General features: G+C 47.2%; 1 protein-coding gene across 1 annotated transcript; it reads left to right on the top strand.

Moving 5' to 3' along the window:
- The first annotated feature begins 671 nt into the window (after window positions 1-671).
- Window positions 672-2,165, top strand: LOC136465407 (uncharacterized). Its single transcript, XM_066464154.1, has 5 exons — window positions 672-1,046; window positions 1,122-1,298; window positions 1,398-1,488; window positions 1,565-1,669; window positions 2,035-2,165. Exons 1-5 carry the CDS (start codon window positions 672-674, stop codon window positions 2,163-2,165), a joined length of 879 nt encoding a protein of 292 aa, XP_066320251.1.
- The last annotated feature ends 19,508 nt before the right edge of the window (window positions 2,166-21,673 follow it).

Below are 21,673 nucleotides of genomic sequence, written 5' to 3'. Positions count from 1 at the left end.
CATCCCCAGTATCGGAGAAGATCCGCGGGAAAAGGCTGGTAGTAGATGAGCCGGTCCCAAAGAGGAGGAAAACCACCAGCTCTCATGCACACAAATCAGGCGACATCTCTCTTGGTGAGGACCAAACAGTTAGACCACGGAGAACCGCTGTGCTGGAGTGGTCGGATGATGACGAAGATCAGTCAGTGCTTCCACCGAGCACGAAGGAGGCATCGACGGACGTTGAAGCTCTCAAGCAAGCAAGGGAAGGTTATGTTTGGGCAACGGTGGAGGTCCCGGTGATGCAAACTACCGAAGTCCCCGAACATCGCACAGAAGGCGGGGCCCCCGGGCACCAAGAAGAGCGGCAACCCGCTTCGGAGGCGCAGGAGTCCTCCCATAGAGCCGACCAAGCAGCCGCGCCTGGGGGGTTAGGCAGGCATTGCCGATTCAAGAAAATCAATTAGAAGACCAAACCGAAAGTATATTTGCCTTGGAGTAATATTATTGTTCCTTGATTTCCTCTTGTTACTGAGAAGCCGATATGACGCAGAGCGACGCCGAGGCCCATGACCTCAGAGAAAAAAATGACGACTGCCCCCGTCCAGGAGTCCCCGAGTGCTCGGCGAACAGAGGATGAGCCAGCCACCGCTCCCAGCAGACCTGGCGATGGTGAATCGTTGGCGCACACGATGGGCGCGTCGGCGACCGCAACCGCGGCTACGACCGAAAAGGTCGTTACCTTGGAAATGGAAACTGCGGCTGTTGTTGATGCGCCGGAGGTTACAGACGCCACCCCATCAACGGCCGAGGAGCAAACATCATCGCCCGTAGGGATGCTAGGAGTGGTCGGAGCGGCGGTTCGACCACAGAGCCCCCCGGTGGTGCCTCAAGCGACGGCGGAGGAGGACGAGGTTGTGGAGATCGAGCGTGCCGCACTTGAACCCCAGTTCGTCCGGATTCTCCAGAAATGCGGGGAAGAGGTGGTAGTCATCGAGGAAGAAAACACCACCAGGGAGATAAAGAGGTTGAAATCCGCCATTGCTGGAGTTATGACTCAAATCAAGGTGAGTGCCGCGCCAATGACACCGATATATGTTGTCAGAAGATCAAGGTTTATCTCTTTCATTGTTAATCCGTAGGGGATAGCTCGGACAGCCGATCAACGGCATCAACTGATAAAGAGGATGGAGCCCCTCGCCGAGGAAAATAAGATACTCCGGGAGGCGTTAAGTCTTGCGGATAAGAGTATTCAGAGGGCCCAGCGTGAGCGGGACCTTGCGGAGTCGAACTCACGGGACCTTGAACATCAGAATGGGGTTCTATCCGAGCGACTAACGGCTTTGTCCGAGCAGCTGAAGAAGACATCCGAGGAGCTGGCGATTGTATCCGAGGAACTTAAGACTATGTCCGAGCAGTTGAGCAAGAAAAACGGAGAACTCGATAGTAAAACTGAGCAGCTCGACCAGAAGTGCCAGCAATTGGAGGATGTATCCAAGCTGAAATCCGGTATTCTTTTTCGCGTAATGTGCTTTGCAGTAATTGGCCATATATATTTTCCTTTTCTTATCTTTTGTGCTTGCAGAGCAAGATGCAGAACTCAACCAGCTTCGCCAGACCGTCGAACAAATCCGTCAAGAGAAAACGAAGGAGTCAGAGCGAGCAGATAAACTGGCCGAAGAATGGAAAGGTAGGTTTCCCCTGATCAGAAGTGACGTCGTAATACTCTTTTGTTGTGATGAACCATTGTGATTCTTGCAGATTATCGACATAAAACTAAGGCACAGTTCGATGTGCTGGTGCAGGAAGCCAAAGTCCAGAAGGACAACTTCAACACTATAACTGCCGCAATTAAACCAGTGCTCGACTGCGTCGACGTTGAACTGGCGCCCCGTCCTGATGGTAGGCAGCAAGGGCCAGACACCATCGTTCAGAGATGCAAGGCAGCGTGGGAGAACTTCAAAAACTTCAACCGTGACGCTGTTTTGACCGCCGCTACTCATGCCCTTGCGGTGGTTCGGTCCCATTATCCGTCCGTTGACATCCAATCGATAGGTGGTGGGTTCACCGATGGGCTGAGCGACGCGCAAACCCAGCAACTGGAGGATGATGTTGAGGATGTGGCGAAAGTGCTTGTCGGCGATATAGATCTGTTTGGCGAAACAGAAACTATTGGTGAAGCTTAACAAGCTGCCCGAATATTACCCGCCTGTAACACTTGATTTATCTGGCTATGAAGAATCATCGTATTATCAACCGATGCAGTTATGCGTAGTATAAGCTGTATTCGATCAGTAAGTTTTCACTAAACTTGATGCCTTAGTTAGGTCGTGATCCGTAACGCATAACGGGGAGCCCATTCGTGTGTTGGAGAAACAGGCGTTGTCATAAGACCGTGGCCTACCGCCCAACACGTAGAGCACCGAGCTCATTGTACGTTTGGTGGGATGTTAGAGCCTTGGTGTCCTCCGGAGTTACTAGCGCGGGAAAACATATTGCCCAGCAGCCAACTTGAGTAGCTTGGCGAGAGAAATGGCTAAAGCGGCACCCGAGCAGTTAGTTCATTCCTGAAAGCTAGGCCTTGACTAGCCCATGGTCCATAACGTCGAGCTCCGAGGCCCTGACACGTGCAGGATGAACAGGCATGGCCAAGGAACCGCAGCCGACCAACCGTAATGCAGAGGGCGGAGCCCCTAAGCACGTGTAGGATGTAGTCAGAGACTGGGTCTTTTCCATAGAAAACAGAAGGAAAAAACACGTGCTGCTCGGAGTTTGGCGAGCTGTGTTTTAATGTTTGGAGCGAGAAATCGTCGTCGTTTTTGGTGGGAAAACCTATGCGACCCGGAGGAAGCATAGTAGGCGATTTTTGGAGAAAATCGTGTTCGGTGATTGGGAGTTAACGTGTTCGGCGAATTGGAGAAGTCGTGTTCGGCGTTGGGGAGTTAGCGTGTTCGGCGAATTGGAGATGAAGTGTTCGGCGATCGGGAGTTAGCGTGTTCGGCGAATTGGAAAAGTCGTGTTCGGCGTTCGGGAGTTAGCGTGTTCGGCGAATTGGAGAAGTCGTGTTCGGCGTTCGGGAGTTAGCGTGTTCGGCGAATTTGGAGGGTTCGTGTTCGGCGATTTTTGGAGTAACCTTTTTTGGCGATTTTAGGAGTCATCGTTTTTTGCGATTTTTGGAGTTGACGTGTTCGGCGAATTGGAGAGTTCATGTTCGGCGAACGTGTTGGAGATCGCCATGTCGTGGCGTATAGCCTGATGGCGATGAGTGAAACTTATAATAGATGAAAATTAATGGAGGAAAATTATGGAGACCAGAACTTTATTAATATGAAAGTGAAGAATACATATCTGTGTTATTTCAGGGATAGAAACATATAAGGTGTTCTATGTGCCAGGAGTTAGGAACATCGATTCCATCTAAATCACATAAGCGATAAGGCCCTGGCCGAGTAACACCTTTGACGATGTAAGGGCCCTCCTAGGGCGAAGACAGCTTGTGAAGCCCTTTGGTTTTTTGTTTTCGACGTAAGACGAGGTCGCCGATCGCGAACGAACGACCTTTGACGTTTCGGTTGTAATACCTCCTCAGACCTTCTTGGTACTTGGCCGTGCGAACGCAAGTAATCAGTCGTTCTTCCTCGGCTCGATCAATGTCTTCTATCCAAACAGCTGCGGCCCGCTCTTCATCATAATTTTCCACTCTAGGTGCTTGGAAAGCAATATCCGCTGGGAGTATGACCTCTGAGCCGTAGACCATAAAATATGGAGATACGCCGGTACTGCGACTAGCTTGAGTGCGCAGTCCCCAGACCACAGCTGGTAGTTCTTTGAGCCATCTGCCCGGGTGCTTTTCTTCTCTTTGATAGAGCCTTTTCTTGAGGGCGTCGAGGATCATGCCGTTAGCTCGCTCGACCTGACCGTTAGCTCTAGGATGAGCAACGGAAATGTATTTGACGGAGATGCACCTGTCCTCGCAGAAGTCCCAAAAATGATGGCCGATAAAGGTTGACCCGAGGTCGGTGATGATGCTATTCGGGAGACCAAATCTGTGTACGATGTCTTCAAAGAGCTCGATTGCTTTCTTAGCAGTGGCTGCGACGAGTGGTTTGTACTCGATCCACTTGGAGAACTTATCAATGGCGACGTACACATACCGGAAACCTCCTGGTGCAGGTTTGAAAGGCCCGATCATATCCAGTCCCCAGCATGCGAATGGCTAGGAAGCTGGAATGGTCTGTAATTCTTGTGCCGGCACATGTATTTGCTTGGCGAAAAATTGACACCCCTCACATCGTCGAACGAGATCTTCTGCATCGGCAATAGTCGTGGGCCAGTAAAAACCTGCCTGGAAAGCTTTGCCGACCAGTGTTCTTGAAGCCGCGTGATTGCCATAGGAACCGGAGTGGATTTCGGAAAGTAACTTCACGCCCTCGTCTTTGATGATGCACTTTTGCAGTATGCCTTCCTTGGCACTTTTCCTCATCAGGATACCGTCTACCAGCACGTAATGCTTACTTCGGCGAATTAGTCGTTCGGATTCGATTTTGTCGGCGGGTGTTTCGTCGCTGGAGAGGGATTTGATGAACTGTTCCCTCCAATCGGCGACCGGCGAAGGCACCATGAGTACCAACTGCTTGGCTGGGGGTATTTCTATAACTTCCTTATCCTCTTTTATAGATGGTGCCAGGAGGTCTTGGACGAAAACTCCTGGCGGAGCCGCGGCTCGAGAAGATCCTATCTTTGATAGCTGGTCGGCTGGCTGGTTTTGATCCCGTAGCACGTGGTGGTACTCGATACCATAGAATTTCCCTTCAATTTTTCTAATTTCGGCATAGTATGCGTCCATTTTTTCACTGGAACAGGACCAATCCTTATTGAGTTGGTTGATAACCAGCGTCGAATCCCCATATACCATGAGACGTTTGACGCCGAGCTCGACGACTATGCGGAGACCATGGAGACATGCTTCGTACTCCGCGGTGTTGTTGGAGGCCGGAAAATGTATGCGGAGAACATATCGGAGTTTGTCCTTTGTCGGTGTGATGAACAGAATGCCCGCACCAGCACCATTGATGTTAAGGGCGCCGTCAAAGTACATCACCCAGTGCTCGGGGTAAGTGGCGGCAATGGGTTCTTGGATCTCGGTCCACTCGACGATGAAATCAGCAAGCGCCTGCGACTTAACTGTTGGTCTGCTTCTGAAATCAATGGAGTAAGTGCCGAGCTCCACGGCCCACTTGATGATATGGCCATTGGCCTCTTTATTGCAGAGAATATCCCCCAGAGGGAACTCTGTGACCACGGCGATCTTGTAGTATTCGAAGTAATGGCGGAGCTTGCGTGAGGTAATCAAAATTGCATATAACAGTTTTTGCACCTGAGGATAACGAGCTTTGGGCTCATTAAGTACCTCACTGATGAAATAGACTGGGCGTTGCACCTTGTAGGCGTGTCCGGCTTCCTCGCGTTCGACGACAATAGCCATACTGACAACGCGAGAGGTGGCGGCGATGTAAACCAACAGAGTTTCATTTGGTCGTGGTGCTGTCATGATTGGAGGTTTTGTTAGGAACAACTTGAGCTGCTCGAAAGCTATATCTGCCTCTTCTGACCAAGAAAAGTTCTCAGAGGCCTTGAGGAGCTTGAAGAAAGGTAGCCCTTTTTCACCGAGATGCGAGATAAAACGGCTTAGCGCAGCCATGCAACCCGTAAGCTTCTATATATCTTTGACACGCGTCGGCCGTTTCATGTTGGTGATGGCGGAGACCTTGTCAGGGTTTGGTTCGATGCCCCGAGCGTTGACGATGTAGCCGAGCAGGATACCGGATGGAACTCCAAAAATGCACTTTGAAGGGTTCAGCTTCCATCAGTATTTGCTTAGGTTGGAGAAAGTTTCTTCAAGGTCGGTGATAAGATTGTCGGCGGTTCTAGTCTTGACGACCACGTCGTCGATGTAGGCTTCGACGTTGCGGCCGATCTGTTGGTCGAGGCATGTCTGGATAGCCCTTTGGTAGGTTGCGTCGGCGTTCTTTAGTCCGAAGGACATGGTGGTGTAGCAGTATGCACCGAAAGGCATGATGAACGACATTTTGGCCTAGTCTTCCTCCTTGAGGGAGATCTGATGGTAACCCGAGTAGCAGTCAAGAAAGGAGAGCAACTCGCAGCCGGCGGTGGAGTCTACAACCTCGTCTATCCGAGGCAGGCCAAAGGGGTCTTTAGGGCAGTGTTTGTTAAGATGAGTATAATCAACACACATTCTCCATTCTTTATTCTTTTTCTTAACAAGAACAGGATTAGCTAACCAATCTGGATGATACACTTCTTTTATAAATCCGGCAGCTAATAGCCGTTTTATTTCTACCCTAATAGCCTCCTTTTTGTCCGGCGCGAATTGGCGAAGTTTCTGCTTGACTGGTTTAGCGGTCGGCGAGACATTCAAGGAGTGCTCGATCTTCTCCCGCGGTACCCCCGGCATGTCTACAGGTTTCCAAGCAAACACGTCGGCGTTGGCACGTAGGAAGGAGACGAGCGCGCTTTATTATTTGGGGTCGAGGTGAGCCCCAATTTTCACCGTCTTGGAAGGGTCGCTGAGGCCGAGGCCGATCTCCTTGACTTCCTTGGACTTGGCGGAGGCACGGGGAGGCTCTGGGATCTCCATGTCGTTAGCAGATGCCGTCTTGGCTTCGGCGACCACGCTGGCCATCTAGATGGAGAGGTCGGTGGCTTCGGCGAGGGCGAGACTTTCTGTCTCGCAGGCGTAGGCGATGGAGAGGTTGGCCCGCAGAGACAGGACTCCTGCGGGCGAAGGCATCTTTAACACCAAATATGCGTAGTGCGGAACGGCCATGAACTTGGTCAGAGATGGATGCCCTAGTATGGCATGGTAGGCGGTGTCGAAGTCGGCGACGTAAAAGTTGATATGCTCCACTCGATAGTTGGTTGCTGTGCCGAGCTGTACTGGTAGGGTAATTTCCCCAAGTGGTCTGGATGCCCTGCCAGGTACCACACCCCAGAAGGAGGAGTCTGAGGGCGAGAGGTCTATTGTCCTGAGGCCGAGCTCCCTTAGGGCCCCGGCGAAGAGTAGATTCAAAGCGCTTCCACCGTCGACAAGGACTTTTCTGAAGAGCACCTTCTGGACAGTTGCGTCGAGGACGAGGGGAAAACGCCCTGTGTAGGGTATGTCCACCCACTGGTCGGCCCTGCTGAAGGTGATGGGGATTTCAGACCACGGGCGATAGCTGGGGTTGGCGGTAGTTTCCTCTGAAGTGACGGCAAGCACTCGTCGGGCGGTGAGCTTCCGTTCCCTTCTGCTCTCGTTAGCGGCGAAACCCCCGAAGATGGTGGCGACTACCTTGTCATGGTCCTGGAAGGCATTGTTATTATCCCCAGGTGGTCGGCATCCTCCGTTCCCACCATTGTCGTCGTTGTACTTTTTCTCCTGGAACTCCTTAGCCAAACCAAGGCAATCTTTCATCTTGTGTTTGACATTTTTGTGCAGGGGGCACGGTCCATCGAGGATCTTCTTGTACTGCTCATCGTAGTTACGCTTTGCGCATGGCTCATTGACGTTGGCAACAAAGTGATCTGGTCGGCGGCGGCGATTCTGACCAGGTTTGAATCCATCTGGCCGATCACGTCCGTTGTCCCGGTGGAAACTATGGTCGTTGTAGCGGCGATCGTTGTACTATTGGTTATCGTTGCGGTCATCGTGGCAGCGAACGTTGTGCTGTCGGTCGTCGTTGCGGTTGTCGTGGCGGCGAGGCGGGCGATTAGTGCCCGTATCTTCATTAAAACGCAACTTCGCTTCCTCGGCGTCGGCGTACTGGTTGGCGGTTGTGATCATCTCGCCGATGCTAGTAGGTGGCTTTCTATTGAACTTAGAACAGAGTTCTCGGTGATGAAGTCCTCGGACGAAGGCGGTGATGACTTCGGCCTTCGTGATGTTGGGAATAGAATTCCTCATCTCGGAGAAGCGTCTGATGTAGCTGCGGAGTAGTTCGGACGGCTTTTGGTTGATGCGGTTGAGATCGTGCTTGGTGCTTGGCCGCCTGCATGTGGCCATGTAGTTGTCGGTGAATACTCTCTTCAGATCTTCCTAAGAGCCGATGGAGTCCGGGGCGAGGCTTATGAACCAGCTCATGGCGGCTGGCGTGAGCATGACAGGGAGATAGTTTGCCATGACGTTGTTGTCTCCTCCGGCGGCGTGGACGGTAGTGGCGTAAGCCTACAGCCACTGAGTTGGGTTCATTATTCCTTCGTAGGGCTCGACTCCGGTGATTTTGAAACCATGGGGCCACTGGAGCGTTCAGAGTGCCCTAGTGAACGCAGGGGGCCCTTCCGGGCTGTCGGGGCCGACATCGGCAGTATTGCCGGCGACGATCGGCTCCAAAGCCAAGTCTAGGTTGCCGTACTCTTGCTCATACTCCTAGCGACATCGTACTTCATCTTCATGGCGCCCGAAATGTCGTTGATCGATACGCCGCCATGCGTCTCGAAGGTTGCTGAGGTGCACTCGGGCGTCCTGTTCGACCTCTTGGTCGTGCTGGCGATGATGCTCGGTGTGGTGGCCTCCAACTCCCCCCTGGAGAGGTAGTGACTGGTCGGCAAAGCAGCTTTGACTGGGGCGGCGATTAGATCTATGATCAGCTGATCGGCGGATCACGCTTGTGGAGCATGAAGGTCTCTGAACTTCTCGGATCTTGTTAACTTGACAGTGTGCCGCTTTAAGCATAGCGGCGACCTTGGCGAGCTTGGGCGTCTACGGGAGGTGAGCAAGTTTGTTGGCGGCCACGGCCAGATTAGCGCTCGGAGTCTTGAAAACGTCGTGGCTATCAACGCGGAGGAATTCTTCGTTGAGGTTGCGATGGAGGGGCCTTCCTTGTGAATCGAACTGGTTATCACGAGCGGCCTCGGCCATCGCAATGGCGCATTCGTTATCACGCCGTTGCGTGCGGTTGGCGTTCCTGTTTTCACGGGCGGTGCGTTCCTCATCTGTTTTGCCGTTCTGAGGGGGGCTGTCGATACTGACGTTGAAGATTGCGCCACCCCGGAAAGGCCAGAGAGGAGGTTGCTTGGTGAAGGTCTCGGCGAGGGGCTCGGTGGATCCTTGAGATTCAGAGTCCGGATTTTCCTCGAGGATAGTTTGGAGAGATGCTCCGAGACCCCGGCCAGCGTGTAGCATGTTGACGGTTGGTGGAAGCTGGTCGGCGAGTTTGCTCCTCAGGCCGTCTTGATATGTAGCTGCGGTGTTGGCGAGCCCGAAGGGCAGGGCGACGAGCCCTAGAGTCTGCCGAGCATTGAACGTCGACAGATCGGGATCGGAGGGTGCTCGGTGCTGAACAAGAGTGTCCAGAGCCGACTCAGCAATGGTGAGGCAATCGGCGAGTTTCAGGCCGACCCGATCGATAGATTCGATCAGATCGTCATTGTTGACATGCCTCCTCTGGTAGCAAGGAAACGAGCGGCGGGTGGCTGATGGAGTCGACCCCGGAAGTGGTTCCGAGATTGGATCTGCGGTTGTAGGTGCGAGGGTGGTCGGTGCAGAACGGATCTGCACCGGCTCGAGAAGCTCTCCAACTCCATCGGCGTTGATGACCCACGTGATGGATCCGACCGTGAATATCTGGCCGGGCTGCGGGAGGGACGAAGAGCCTGCGGAAAAAACCATCTTGTTTGGCAAGGAAACAGCACGCACACCCCTACCTGGCGCGCCAACTGTCGACAGAATATCATCGGCAGTCCACCGAGGGGCACCCCGTGATGGTAGATTGATCGGCAGATGTGCGTGTAATCAAGAACAAGAAGGCAATAGAGACACACGAGTTATACAGGTTCAGGCCGTCGGTACGACGTAATACCTTACTCATGTGGTCTATTGGTTTGCATTAGCTATCGTATAATTTGCCGTGAATTTGTAGGGGGTCCCTGCCTGCCTTATATGGTCTGGGGGGCAAGGTTACAAGTCGGTTAGATCTGAGAGATAACCGGAAAGTAATAACAGATTATAAGAAACATGGGATCATACATATCCTATCAGATCTCATAACATCTTCAGGATATCCTCTCCGTGCCTTGCGGGGGTCGCCGAGCAGAATCGTGCCCCGCAAGGCTCCTTCTTGTGGGCTGGGCCGCCCCTAGAGGCATAGCCCATGTGACCTGCCGTGGGTATCCGGGGTCGTACCCCCCACAATGAGGAGCACCGTGGCTTCTCATATATTCATGATGAGAGGAGGGTCGAGGTTAGAGGGATAGCATTCATGTATCCTGATGGTAGATAAGCGTATGGCAAGGTGAAGGGCCTAAAAAGCTACTATTACATTCTTAACAACCTGATCAGGCACACAATTAATCCCAAAGATGGATCCATATCTGATCTTAATGGATATGTGAGAAATATGCTTGCTAGGTTTGCTCTAGGTGGAGACAAGTTGAAAGGTCCTAATATGGCTAGAGGTGGGGTGAATAGCCTATTTAAAAATCTACAAACTAACTAGAGCAATTTGATTAGTATATCAAATAGTGAAATGCAAACTTGCTCTAGCTCTACAAGGGTTGCAAGCCACCTATCCAACAATTCTAGTTGTTATGATCACTAGGCACACAATTTACAAGGTCACTACTCACTAAGAGCTCTCACAATTGCTACACTAAAGAGCTCCACTAGATGAACTTAATCCACAAAGCAAGCTCTCAATTCTAGCTACACTAAAGAGCTTGTTATAGCTAGTTTGCGGAAATGTAAATGAGTAAGTGAGGTGATTATACCGCCTCATAGAGGAGTGAACCAATCACAAGATGAATACTTTATCAATCACTGGGAGAATACCAACGGGCAAGAGACAACTAATTTTCTCCCGAGGTTCACGTGCTTGCCAACACGCTACGTCCCCGTTGTGTCGAACAACACTTGGTGGTTCGGCGGCTAAGAGGTGTTGCATGAACCTCATCCACACAATTGGACACTGCAAGAACCTACCCACAAGCGAGGTAACTCAATGACACAAGCAATCCACTAGAGTTACCTTTTGGCGCTCTGCCGGGGAAGGTACAAATCCCCTCACAATCGCCAGAGATGGCCACGAACAATCACAAACTCATGCCAATCCTCTTCCGCTACTCCAAGTCATCTAGGTGGTGGCAACCACCAAGAGAAACAAGTGAATCCCATAGCGAAACACAAATACCAAGTGCCTCTAGATGCAATCACTCAAGCAATCCACTTGGATTCTCTCCCAATCTCACAATGATGATGGATCAATGATGGAGATGAGTGGGAGGGCTTTTTCTAAGCTCACAAGGTTGCTATGTCAATGCAAAAGGCCAAGCGAGTGAGCTTGAGCAGGCCATGGGGCTTAAATAGAAGCCCCCATGAAATAGAGCCATTGGGCTCCTTCACTGGGCACAACACGGGGTGACCGGATGCTCCGGTCAAATCGACCGGACGCTGGACCCCAGCATCCGGTCACGCGATGCATGCCACGTGTCCCTCTACGTTCATCCAGAGCCGCCCGATCTCAATGGTCAAGTGATGACCGGACGCGCTACTGTGAAGTGACCAAACACTGGACCTCAGTGTCCGGTCGTTTCCAGTAAGGTTCCATTCGCGCAAAATCACGACCGGACATGTCTGGTCATGCTCGACCGGACTCACCCAGCGTCCGGTCACTCGGTGTCTCCCCTATGCACTGCCATGTCAGTAGGACTGGATGCAACCCTCCAGCATTTGGTCACTAAGTGACCCAGTGTCTGATCAGAGATCGACGCCAGTGTCTTTGCAGCATCTACTGACCGGATGCGCCGGTCCAATTGAGGCCAGCATCTGATCACTTACAGTGACCTCTATCTTTTCTATATGGGGCACCGGTGGCACTGTTGGACTGTCCACACTTTACGGGTGGACACTTCGCTAGTGAAGTTCCTAACCCTTGCTCAAATGTGCCAACCACCAAGTGTATCACCTTGTGCACATGTGTTAGCATATTTTCACAAATATTTTCAAGGGTGTTAGCACTCCACTAGATCCTAAATGCATATGCAATGAGTTAAAGCATCTAGTGGCACTTTGATAACCGCATTTCGATACGAGTTTCACCCCTCTTAATAGTGCGGCTATCGATCCTAAATGTGATCACACTCACTAAGTGTCTTGATCACCAAAACAAAATGGCTCCTATCATTTATACCTTTGGCTTGAGCCTTTTGTTTTTCTCTTTCTTCTTTTCAAGTCCAAGCACTTGATCATCACCCTAGCATCGCCATCATCATGATCTTCACCATTGCTTCATTACTTGGAGTAGTGCTACCTATCTCATAATCACTTTGATAAACTAGGTTAGCACTTAGGGTTTCATCAATTAACCAAAACCAAACTAGAGCTTTCAATCTCCCCCTTTTTGATAATTGATGACAACCCTTACACAAAGATATGGATTGAGATTTAATTGAATCCTTGTTGCTTGCCCAAGCATATTTACCATGTGTAAAAGGATATGGACAAGTTTCATGAATCCCATTTGGTAGCAATTGCTCCCCCTACATATGTGCTACGAGTTTGGATTGTAGCTTGCATATATGCTTAGATAGGAAATATAGGAGACAATTTCTACCAAATGATGCTAAGGTATAAGAGATGGACCTTTGAAGCATGATACCAATCGGAGTGCACCAATATACCATCCTTAGCACCATTAGTAACTAGACATACACAAAGACTAGAATACCCCATGAGATCAACATTACTAGCAAGGGTCTAGTTTCCATAAAATGAACATAAGTCTAGTTACTTTAGCTTATGTATGCTAGTTTTTCATTTCACCATTCAAGCATATAACTAGCATACACCACACAAGCATGGATATTGAAATTAAAAACTTGTGCCATGCAAGCAAATATATGAAATGCACATCCAAATGCAACATACAAGTTTATGAGCTTGCTCCCCCTACTTGTGTGCATTGTGCATTTTTGATTGATCCCCTTACAATGTCACTTCATTTGTTTGCTCCTCCTTTCTATCTTTCTATCTTTGCGAATTTCTCTCCCTCTTTGTCAACAATTAGCACAAAAAGGTGAGCTCAAATTTTAGATAGGTTGGGGTGAAACCATGTGAAGTGAGGATCATTTCCCAATTTGGTTCAATCTAGATCATTTGCAAAAGATATTTATCTTGGTTTGATCCAAGGACAAGCTTCTTCACACCTCCAAATAAGGGTTATCTTGTACCATGTTGAGTTAAACACTTATAGCTTCTTTTCTAGATCAATCACTAGGTTTACAAGCCCACAAACATGTCATATGCTAACACAAGATCATTTCAAGCATACAAGCAATAGTGGTACCATACAAGCATCAAATTCATTTGATTTTTATGAATGAGTCTATTCAAATGTGAAATATGTCTAGATGCACTAAACATGTCCTTAGCAAGGATATATGCTATGCCAATCAACTTTTACCTTGGATTGCTCGAAGGAGAGGCATGTCATATAAGTGGGGGTGCATCAACACATATTGGAGAAGTCAAGTATGTTCAATTCATTTCTTAGCTTGCAAAACCTCTTCTCATCAAGTGGCTTGGTGAAGATATCGGCAAGTTGATCTTTGATGCCCACACTCTCAATGCAAATGACCCCTTTTTGGTGGTGATCTCTTATGAAATGATGGCGGACATCAATATGCTTTGTTCTTGAATGTTGAATCAGGTTATTGGTGAGCTTTATGGCACTTTCATTGTCACATAGCAATGGCACTTGCTTGAATTTAATTCCAAAGTCACTCAAAGTAGCCTTCATCCAAAGTAATTGAGCACAACAACTACCGGCCGAAATGTACTCCGCTTCAGCAGTTGAAAGTGCCACACTATTTTGCTTCTTTGATGACCAAGACACAAGTGATCTTCCCAATAGTTGACATGTGCCCGATGTGCTCTTTCTCTCAACTTTGCATCCCGTAAAATCGGAGTCCGAATATCCAATTAACTCAAATCTTGCTCCTTTGGGATACCACAATCCAACATTTTATGTATGCTTCAAGTACCTCAATATTCTCTTTGTTGCCTTCAAATGACTTTCTCTTGGTGAGGCTTGAAATCTAGCACACATGCATACACTAAACATCACATCCGGACTTGATGCAGTCACATAGAGTAGGCTTCCAATCATAGACCGATATATCTTTTGATCCACCATGTTGCCACTAGCATCACTATCCAAGCTTCCACTTGTTCCCATTGGTGTACTAATATCTTTACTATCATCCATTCCAAGCTTCTTGAGCATGTCCATGATGTACTTGCCTTGACTCACAAATGTGCCATTCTTCATTTGCTTGATTTGAAGACCAAGGAAGTAACTAAGCTCTCCAATCATAGACATCTCAAACTCACTTGCCATCATCTTGCCAAACTCTTCACAAAAATCTTGATTTGTTGACCCAAATATGATATCATCAACATAGATTTGCATTACAAACAAGTCATTTCCAAGCTTCTTGGTGAAGAGAGTGGTGTCAACCTTTCCCATTTTGAATCCCTTAGAGAGTAGGAAATCCCTCAATCTCTCATACCATGCTCTTTGTGCTTGTTTAAATCCATACAAAGCCTTTCTCAACTTGTAAACATGGTTGGGTTTCTTTTCATCTTCAAAACCGGGAGGTTGCTCAACATACACAAGCTCATTGATGTACCCATTGAGAAATGCACTCTTCACATCCATTTGGTACAACTTGATGTTGTGGGCACAAGCATAGGCTAACAAGATCCTAATTGCTTCCAATCTTGCAACCGGGGTATATGTTTCTCCAAAGTCAAGACCTTCATTTGAGTGTAACCTTGAGCCACTAATCTTGCTTTGTTCCTTATTACTATCCCATCTTGATCTTGCTTGTTCCGAAAGACCCACTTGGTTCCAATCACATTATGATCCTTAGGCCTCTCAACTAACTCCCATACTAGGTTTCTTGTGAAGTTGTTTAGCTCTTCATGCATAGCATTGACCCAATCAACATCCTTCAAAGCTTCATCTATCTTCTTAGGTTCAATAGATGACACAAATGAGAAGTGCTCACAAAATAAAGCCAATCTTGATCTAGTTTGCACACCTCTTGAAATATCACCAATTATAGTGTCCAATGGATGATCTCTTGCAACATTGGTTGGTTGAAGCACTTGCACTTGATTGCTTGCATTTGATTTATCACTTGATTGGGATGATGAACTAGCCACTTGTTGTTGATCTTGCACTTTGTCATCACTTGTTCTTGCTTGAACTTGATCATGAGAACTACTAGCTTGCACATTTGAGTTAGAGAGCACTTGATTCTTGTCATCTTCAACATCAATCACCTCTCTAGGCCTTATATCATCAATGTCCATGTTCTTCATTGCATTGACCAATTGAGTGCCTCTTACATCATCTAGATTCTTATCTTTCTCTTGGGAACCAATTGTTTCATCAAATTCCACATCATGAACCTCCTCAAGAGTAACACTAGCCAAATTCCAAACTCTATATGCCTTGCTAGTAGTGGAGTAACCAAGCAAGAAGCCTTCATCACATTTCTTTTCAAACTTGCTCAATCTAGTGCCTTTCTTCAATATGTAGCATTTACAACCAAAAACCCAAAAGTATGCTATGTTGGGCTTTCTTCCATTCAATAGCTCATAAGGTGTCTTCTCCATCATGGGGTGACAATAGAGTCGGTTGCTATAATAGCAAGCCGTGTTGATTGCTTCGGCCCAAAAAGAATGACTCACATTGTACTCACTCAACATTGATCTTGCCATGTCAATCAAAGTTCTATTCTTTCTTTTAACTAAGCCATTTGATTGTGGAGTGTACTTGGCCGAGAATTGATGTCTAATTCCAAATTCATCACACAACTCATCAATTCTTGTGTTCTTGAATTCACTACCATTGTCACTTCTAACTTTCTTGATGGTCATTTCAAATTCATTGTGAATGCCCTTGACAAATGATTTAAATGTTGCAAACACATCACTCTTATCCACTAGAAAGAATACCCATGTGTATCTAGTGAAATCATCCACAATCACAAATCCATATTTATTTCCACCAATGCTAGTGTATGTGGTTGGTCCAAACAAGTCCATGTGCATCAACTCAAATGTCTTAGATGTGCTCATCATGCTCTTCTTAGGATGTGTGTTACCAACTTGCTTTCCGGCTTGACATGCACTACATAGCTTATCTTTCTCAAATGTGACATCTTTCAAGCCTCTAACTAAGTCATGCTTAATCAACTTGTTCAATTGTTTCATTCCAACATGACCAAGCCTTCTATGCCATAACCAACCCATGCTAGACTTAGTGATCAAACATGTTGTCAATTGAGCTTCTCTAGCATTGAAATCAACTAAGTATAGATTCTCATATCTAAATCCTTTGAATATCAAGTTAGAGCCATCTACACTTATAATCTCTACATCATCAACACCAAATATGCACTTGAAACCAAGATCACATAATTGAGCTACCGACAATAGGTTGAAGTACAAGCTCTCTACTAGTAGCACATTGGAAATGCTCAAGTCATTGGATATTGCAATCATACCAAGTCCTTTGACCTTGCCTTTGCCATTGTCACCAAATGTGATACTATCAATCCCATTGCTCTTGTTTTCATTAATTGAATTGAACATTCTTGGATCACCGGTCATGTGTTGTGTGCACCCACTATCAAGTACCTAATGCCTTCCTCTGGCTTTATAATTGACCTACAAAAGAAGATCAATTCTTTTTAGGCACCCAAACTTGCTTGGGTCCTTGAAGGTTAGTTACCAAGGTCTTTGGTACCCAAATAGCCTTATTCTTTGGGCCCACAATTGGTGTACCAATGAACTTAGCCTTCACACCATTGGTACCCTTAAAAAGCATGTAACAAGAATCAAATTTAATTGAGGATACATTAGGTAGCTTGTTCTTGTTAATCTTGCAATATTGCTCTACATGCCCAACTTGCTTGCATCTATTGCAAAACCGACCATTGTCCTTCACAAAGCTAACTTTGGGAGTGACAAATGCCACCTTGCCTTTCTTGGGGGTATAGCCTAATCCCTCTTTGTTGAGAGAAAACCTTTGGCTACCCAAGCACTTTAGCAAGTGGACATCTCCACCATAGGCATTGCCTAAGGCACGAGTAAGCTCATTGACCTCCTTCTTAAGGGTCTCATTTTCCACCAATAGTGAGGTATCACAAGTAAGACCATCACTCAAAGGTGAAGTAGAAGTAGTAGTGCTACAAGAAGTATTAGTGGGAGCAACTACAATGGGCTTACAAAAAGATTCATCAATAAGATCACATGTTAGTCCCACATCACAAGACACGATCACTTGCCCCTTCTTGGCCTCCTCCTTCTTGACTTGCTCGATGAGAGAGGAGTGAGCTTTTTCAAGCTTAGAGTGAGCTTTGCCAAGCTTCTCATGGGCTTCCATTAGCCTCTCATGAGTGGCATTGAGCTCATCAAGAGATTGCTCAAGAAATTTTACTTTCTTGTTCAATTCTTTGCACTCCTTTCTCTTCATCTCAAAGCAAGTGTGCACTTGCTCACACATGTCCATGAGCTCCTCCTTGGAGTATTCCTCATCATCATCATCACTCCTACAAGCATCACTTTCACATTCATCATCATCACTCACATCATATTTTACCTTGGTAGGCTTTGCCATGAGGCATGTCGACAGAGTGTCGAAGATGGAGGACTTGTTGTTGATGGCGATGCTTGCTAGTGCTTTCTTGATAGATTTCTTGACATCATCACTAGAGTCATCACTATCCAAAGATCCATCACTATCCCAAGTCACCACATAGCCTCCACCCTTCTTCTTCTTTTGGAAGATCATTTTCTTCTCCTTCTTCTCCTTCTTATTCTTCTTCTTCTTATCTTCATCATTGTCACTATTGTAGGGACAATCCACTACAATGTGATCGGGGCTCTTGCAATTGTAGCATCTTCTCACATATTCTTTGCTTTTGGTGTGATATCTTCTCTTTCTTGCACCATAGCCCTTCTTTTTCATGAATTTGCCCATCTAGCGCGCAAATAGAGCCATGGCCTCATCATCAATGTCACTAAGATCCTCATCATCACTTGATTCTTTCTTGGACTTGCCCTTGTTCTTGATGATGAGCTAGCCTTGAATGCTACACTCTTCTTCTTGTCTTCTTCTTCCTTCTTGTCATCCTTGTCAACCCCTTCCCTTTCCACTCGGTATGTCTCTTGTGTCATGACATCACCTAGTACTTGGTTAGGTGTAATCTCCTTCAATCCTCCTCTTATGATAAGCAATCTCAACATCTCAAATCTTGGAGGTAGGCACATCAAGAACCGATGAGAGACATCATCATCCTTGATCTTTTCTCCCAAAGCCTTCAAGTCATTGACAATTACTTGCAACCGATGGAACATCTCCGGAATGCTCTCATCATCCTTTATCTTGAAGCTTGTCAACTTATCCTTGAGGATGTATAACTTGGCACTCTTCACCGTTGGTGTGCCCTCATATGTTTCCTCCAATCTCCTCCATACCTCATTAGCTCTTTCATAATCCTTGATTTGCTCAAACACCTTGGAATCAATGGCATTGTATATGGTGTTGAGAGCCATTATATTGCATTGCTTGTTGGTCTTGTCTTGGTTTGTGGGATCATCGGGATCAATGATAGCATAGTCATTTTTTGTCACATCCCATACTTGATCATTGATTGAACCAAGGTACATCCTCATCTTTCTCTTCCAATAATCATAGCATGTGCCATCAAAGAATGGTGGTTTGCCTCCCACATGGTTGAACACAACTTGAGCCATAATTTGACACCGAGGTTGTTAAGGCTTCAATTAAACGGTGACCACGGCTCTGATACCATTTGAAAGGTCCTAATATGGATAGAGGGGGGTGAATAGCCTATTTAAAAATCTACAAACTGACTAAAGCAATTTGATTAGTATAACAAATAGCGAAATGCAAACTTGCTCTAGCTATACAAGGGTTGCAAGCCACCTATCCAACAATTCTAGTTGTTATGATCACTAGGCACACAATTTACAAGGTCACTACTCACTAAGAGCTCTCACAATTGCTACACTAAAGAGCTCCACTAGATGAACTTAATCCACAAAGCAAGCTCTCAATTCTAGCTACACTAAAGAGCTTGTTATAGCTAGTTTGCGGAAATGTAAATGAGTAAGTGAGGTGATTATACCACCTCGTAGAGGAGTGAACCAATCACAAGATGAATACTTTATGAATCACCAGGAGAATACCAAATGGCAAGAGACAACCAATTTTCTCTCGAGGTTCATGTGCTTGCCAACACGCTATGTCCCTGTTGTGTCGACCAGCACTTGGTGGTTCGGCGGCTAAGAGGTGTTGCACGAACCTTGTCCACATAATTAGACACCGCAAGAACCTACCCACAAGTGAGGTAACTCAATGACACAAGCAATCCACTAGAGTTACCTTTCAGCGCTCTGTAGGAGACGGTATAAATCCCCTCACAATCACCGGAGATGGCCACAAACAATCACCAACTCGTGCCAATCCTCCTCCGCTGCTCCAAGCTATCTAGGTGGTGGCAACCACCAAGAGAAACAAGTGAATCCCGTAGCAAAACACAAATACCAAGTGCCTCTAGATGCAATCACTCAAGCAATGCACTTGGATTCTCTCCCAATCTCACAATGATGATGGATAAACGATGGAGATGAGTGGGAGGGCTTTTGCTAAGCTCACAAGGTTGCTATGTCAATGCAAATGGCTAAGCGAGTGAGCTTGAGCCGGTCATGGGGCTTAAATAGAAGCCCCCACGAAATAGAGCCATTGGGCTCCTTCACTAGGCACAACATGGGGTGACCGGACGCTCTGGTCAAATCGACCGGACATCGGACCCCAGCGTCCGGTCACGCGATGCATGCCACGTGTCCCTCTGTGTTCAACCAGAGCCACTCGATCTCAACGGTCAAGTGATGACCGGATGCGCTGCTGTGAAGTGATCGGACGCTGGTCCTCAGCGTCCGGTCGTTTCCAATAAGGTTCCATTCATGCAAAATCATGACTTGATGTGTCAGGTCATGCTCAACCGGACTCACCCAGTGTCCGGTCACTTTGCGTCTCCCCTGTGCGCTGCCACGTCAGTAGGATCAGACGCAACCCTCCAGCGTCCGATCACTAAGTGACCCAGCGTCCGATCAGAGACCGACGCCAGCGTCTTTGCAGCTTCTACTGACCGGACATGTTAGTCCAATCGAGGCCAGCGTCCGGTCACTTATAGTGACCTCTGTCTTTTTTGTATAGGGCGTCGGTGGCACCGTCGGACTGTCCACACTTTACGGGCGGACACTCCACCGGTGAAGTTCCTAACCCTTGCTCAAATGTGCCAACCACCAAGTGTATCACGTTGTGCACATGTGTTAGCATATTTTCACAAATATTTTCAAGGGTGTTAGCACTCCACTAGATCCTAAATGCATATGCAATGAGTTAAAGCATCTAGTGGCACTTTGATAACCACATTTTGATATGAGTTTCACCCCTCTTAATAGTGTGGCTATCGATCCTAAATGTGATCACACTCACTAAGTGTCTCGATCACCAAAACAAAATGGCTCCTACCATTTATACCTTTGCCTTGAGCCTTTTGTTTTTCTCTTTCTTCTTTTCAAGTCCAAGCACTTGATCATCACCATGGCATCGCCATCATCATGATCTTCACCATTGCTTCATTACTTGGAGTAGAGCTACCTATCTCATAATCACTTTGATAAACTAGGTTAGCACTTAGGGTTTCATCAATTAACCAAAACCAAACTAGAGCTTTCACAAGTTCAATGTTCCTCGCTTTATGTGATAAGAGATTAGAGTGGCAATGGATGATGCAAGGAAGGGGTTGCCCTATGCTCCTTACTTGATGTTTGTGATTGAGAGAGTTACTAGCTATAGGTTCGTCACGGATGGTTTGCATGAGCAATACAAGATTGAGAAGGCTAGACATGCCAAGGCCGGTGAGACTATTGCCTCTCCTAAAGATGTGCCTGAATCTTCTCGTAGTGGAAGGTGAAAGAAGAAGAACAAGATAGTGCAATGGATCCAGGCCATTTTTGGCAAATGCACCAATGCAGCTGAGAGGGAGATATAGATGGAGTAGCATGAGATGCGTGCAACTGCAAACCTACCACCCCTTCCTCCACTGCCTCCTCTTCCATAGTATGACTTGCCTAGTTTCTCAAACTCTGAGGAGGATGAGGAGGAGACCGAGGAGGAGTTTGACTTCCAAACGACCTTGGGGTTGACTTTGCGCTCTATGCGCAGCTCGCATCACACTTCGACCACCCATCACAAGGGGAGGGTGGTAGTGTCTTCCGATGATGACGACAATGATGATGGTGGTGGTGCTGCTCATGCAGGTGATGACGTCGACTGGGAGAACATCGGAGAAGATGATGAGTGAGTGTTTGGCTTCTCTTTTTTCTTCTCTTTTTGGTGCTTTATGCCAAAGGGAAGAAATTAGAGGGGTCAAACTTCTTTTCGACGCCATGTGCTGCAGCTAGTGGAGCATCATGTCATATTAGGGTCGCTCAAAACTCTATTTTATTATAATATTGCTACCTAAGTACTCTATGTGTATCGGATATGGACATGTATCAATGTGTGCTATAGCTTGTTGTATACCTGTGCTAGAT

Source organism: Miscanthus floridulus, chromosome 7 (assembly GCF_019320115.1).
Source record: "Miscanthus floridulus cultivar M001 chromosome 7, ASM1932011v1, whole genome shotgun sequence".
Classification (NCBI taxonomy): Eukaryota; Viridiplantae; Streptophyta; class Magnoliopsida; order Poales; family Poaceae; genus Miscanthus; species Miscanthus floridulus.
This window is presented reverse-complemented; position numbering and strand designations above follow the sequence as displayed.

Excerpts from the sequence above, each read along its gene's own strand:
- LOC136465407 (XM_066464154.1), top strand. The coding sequence starts at position 672 with ATGGGCGCGTCGGCGACCGCAACCGCGGCTACGACCGAAAAGGTCGTT. Across the intron at positions 1,047-1,121 it reads GAGTTATGACTCAAATCAAG|GGGATAGCTCGGACAGCCGA; the intron begins GTGAGTGCCGCG and ends GTTAATCCGTAG. Across the intron at positions 1,670-2,034 it reads ACTGGCCGAAGAATGGAAAG|GTGGTGGGTTCACCGATGGG; the intron begins GTAGGTTTCCCC and ends TCCAATCGATAG.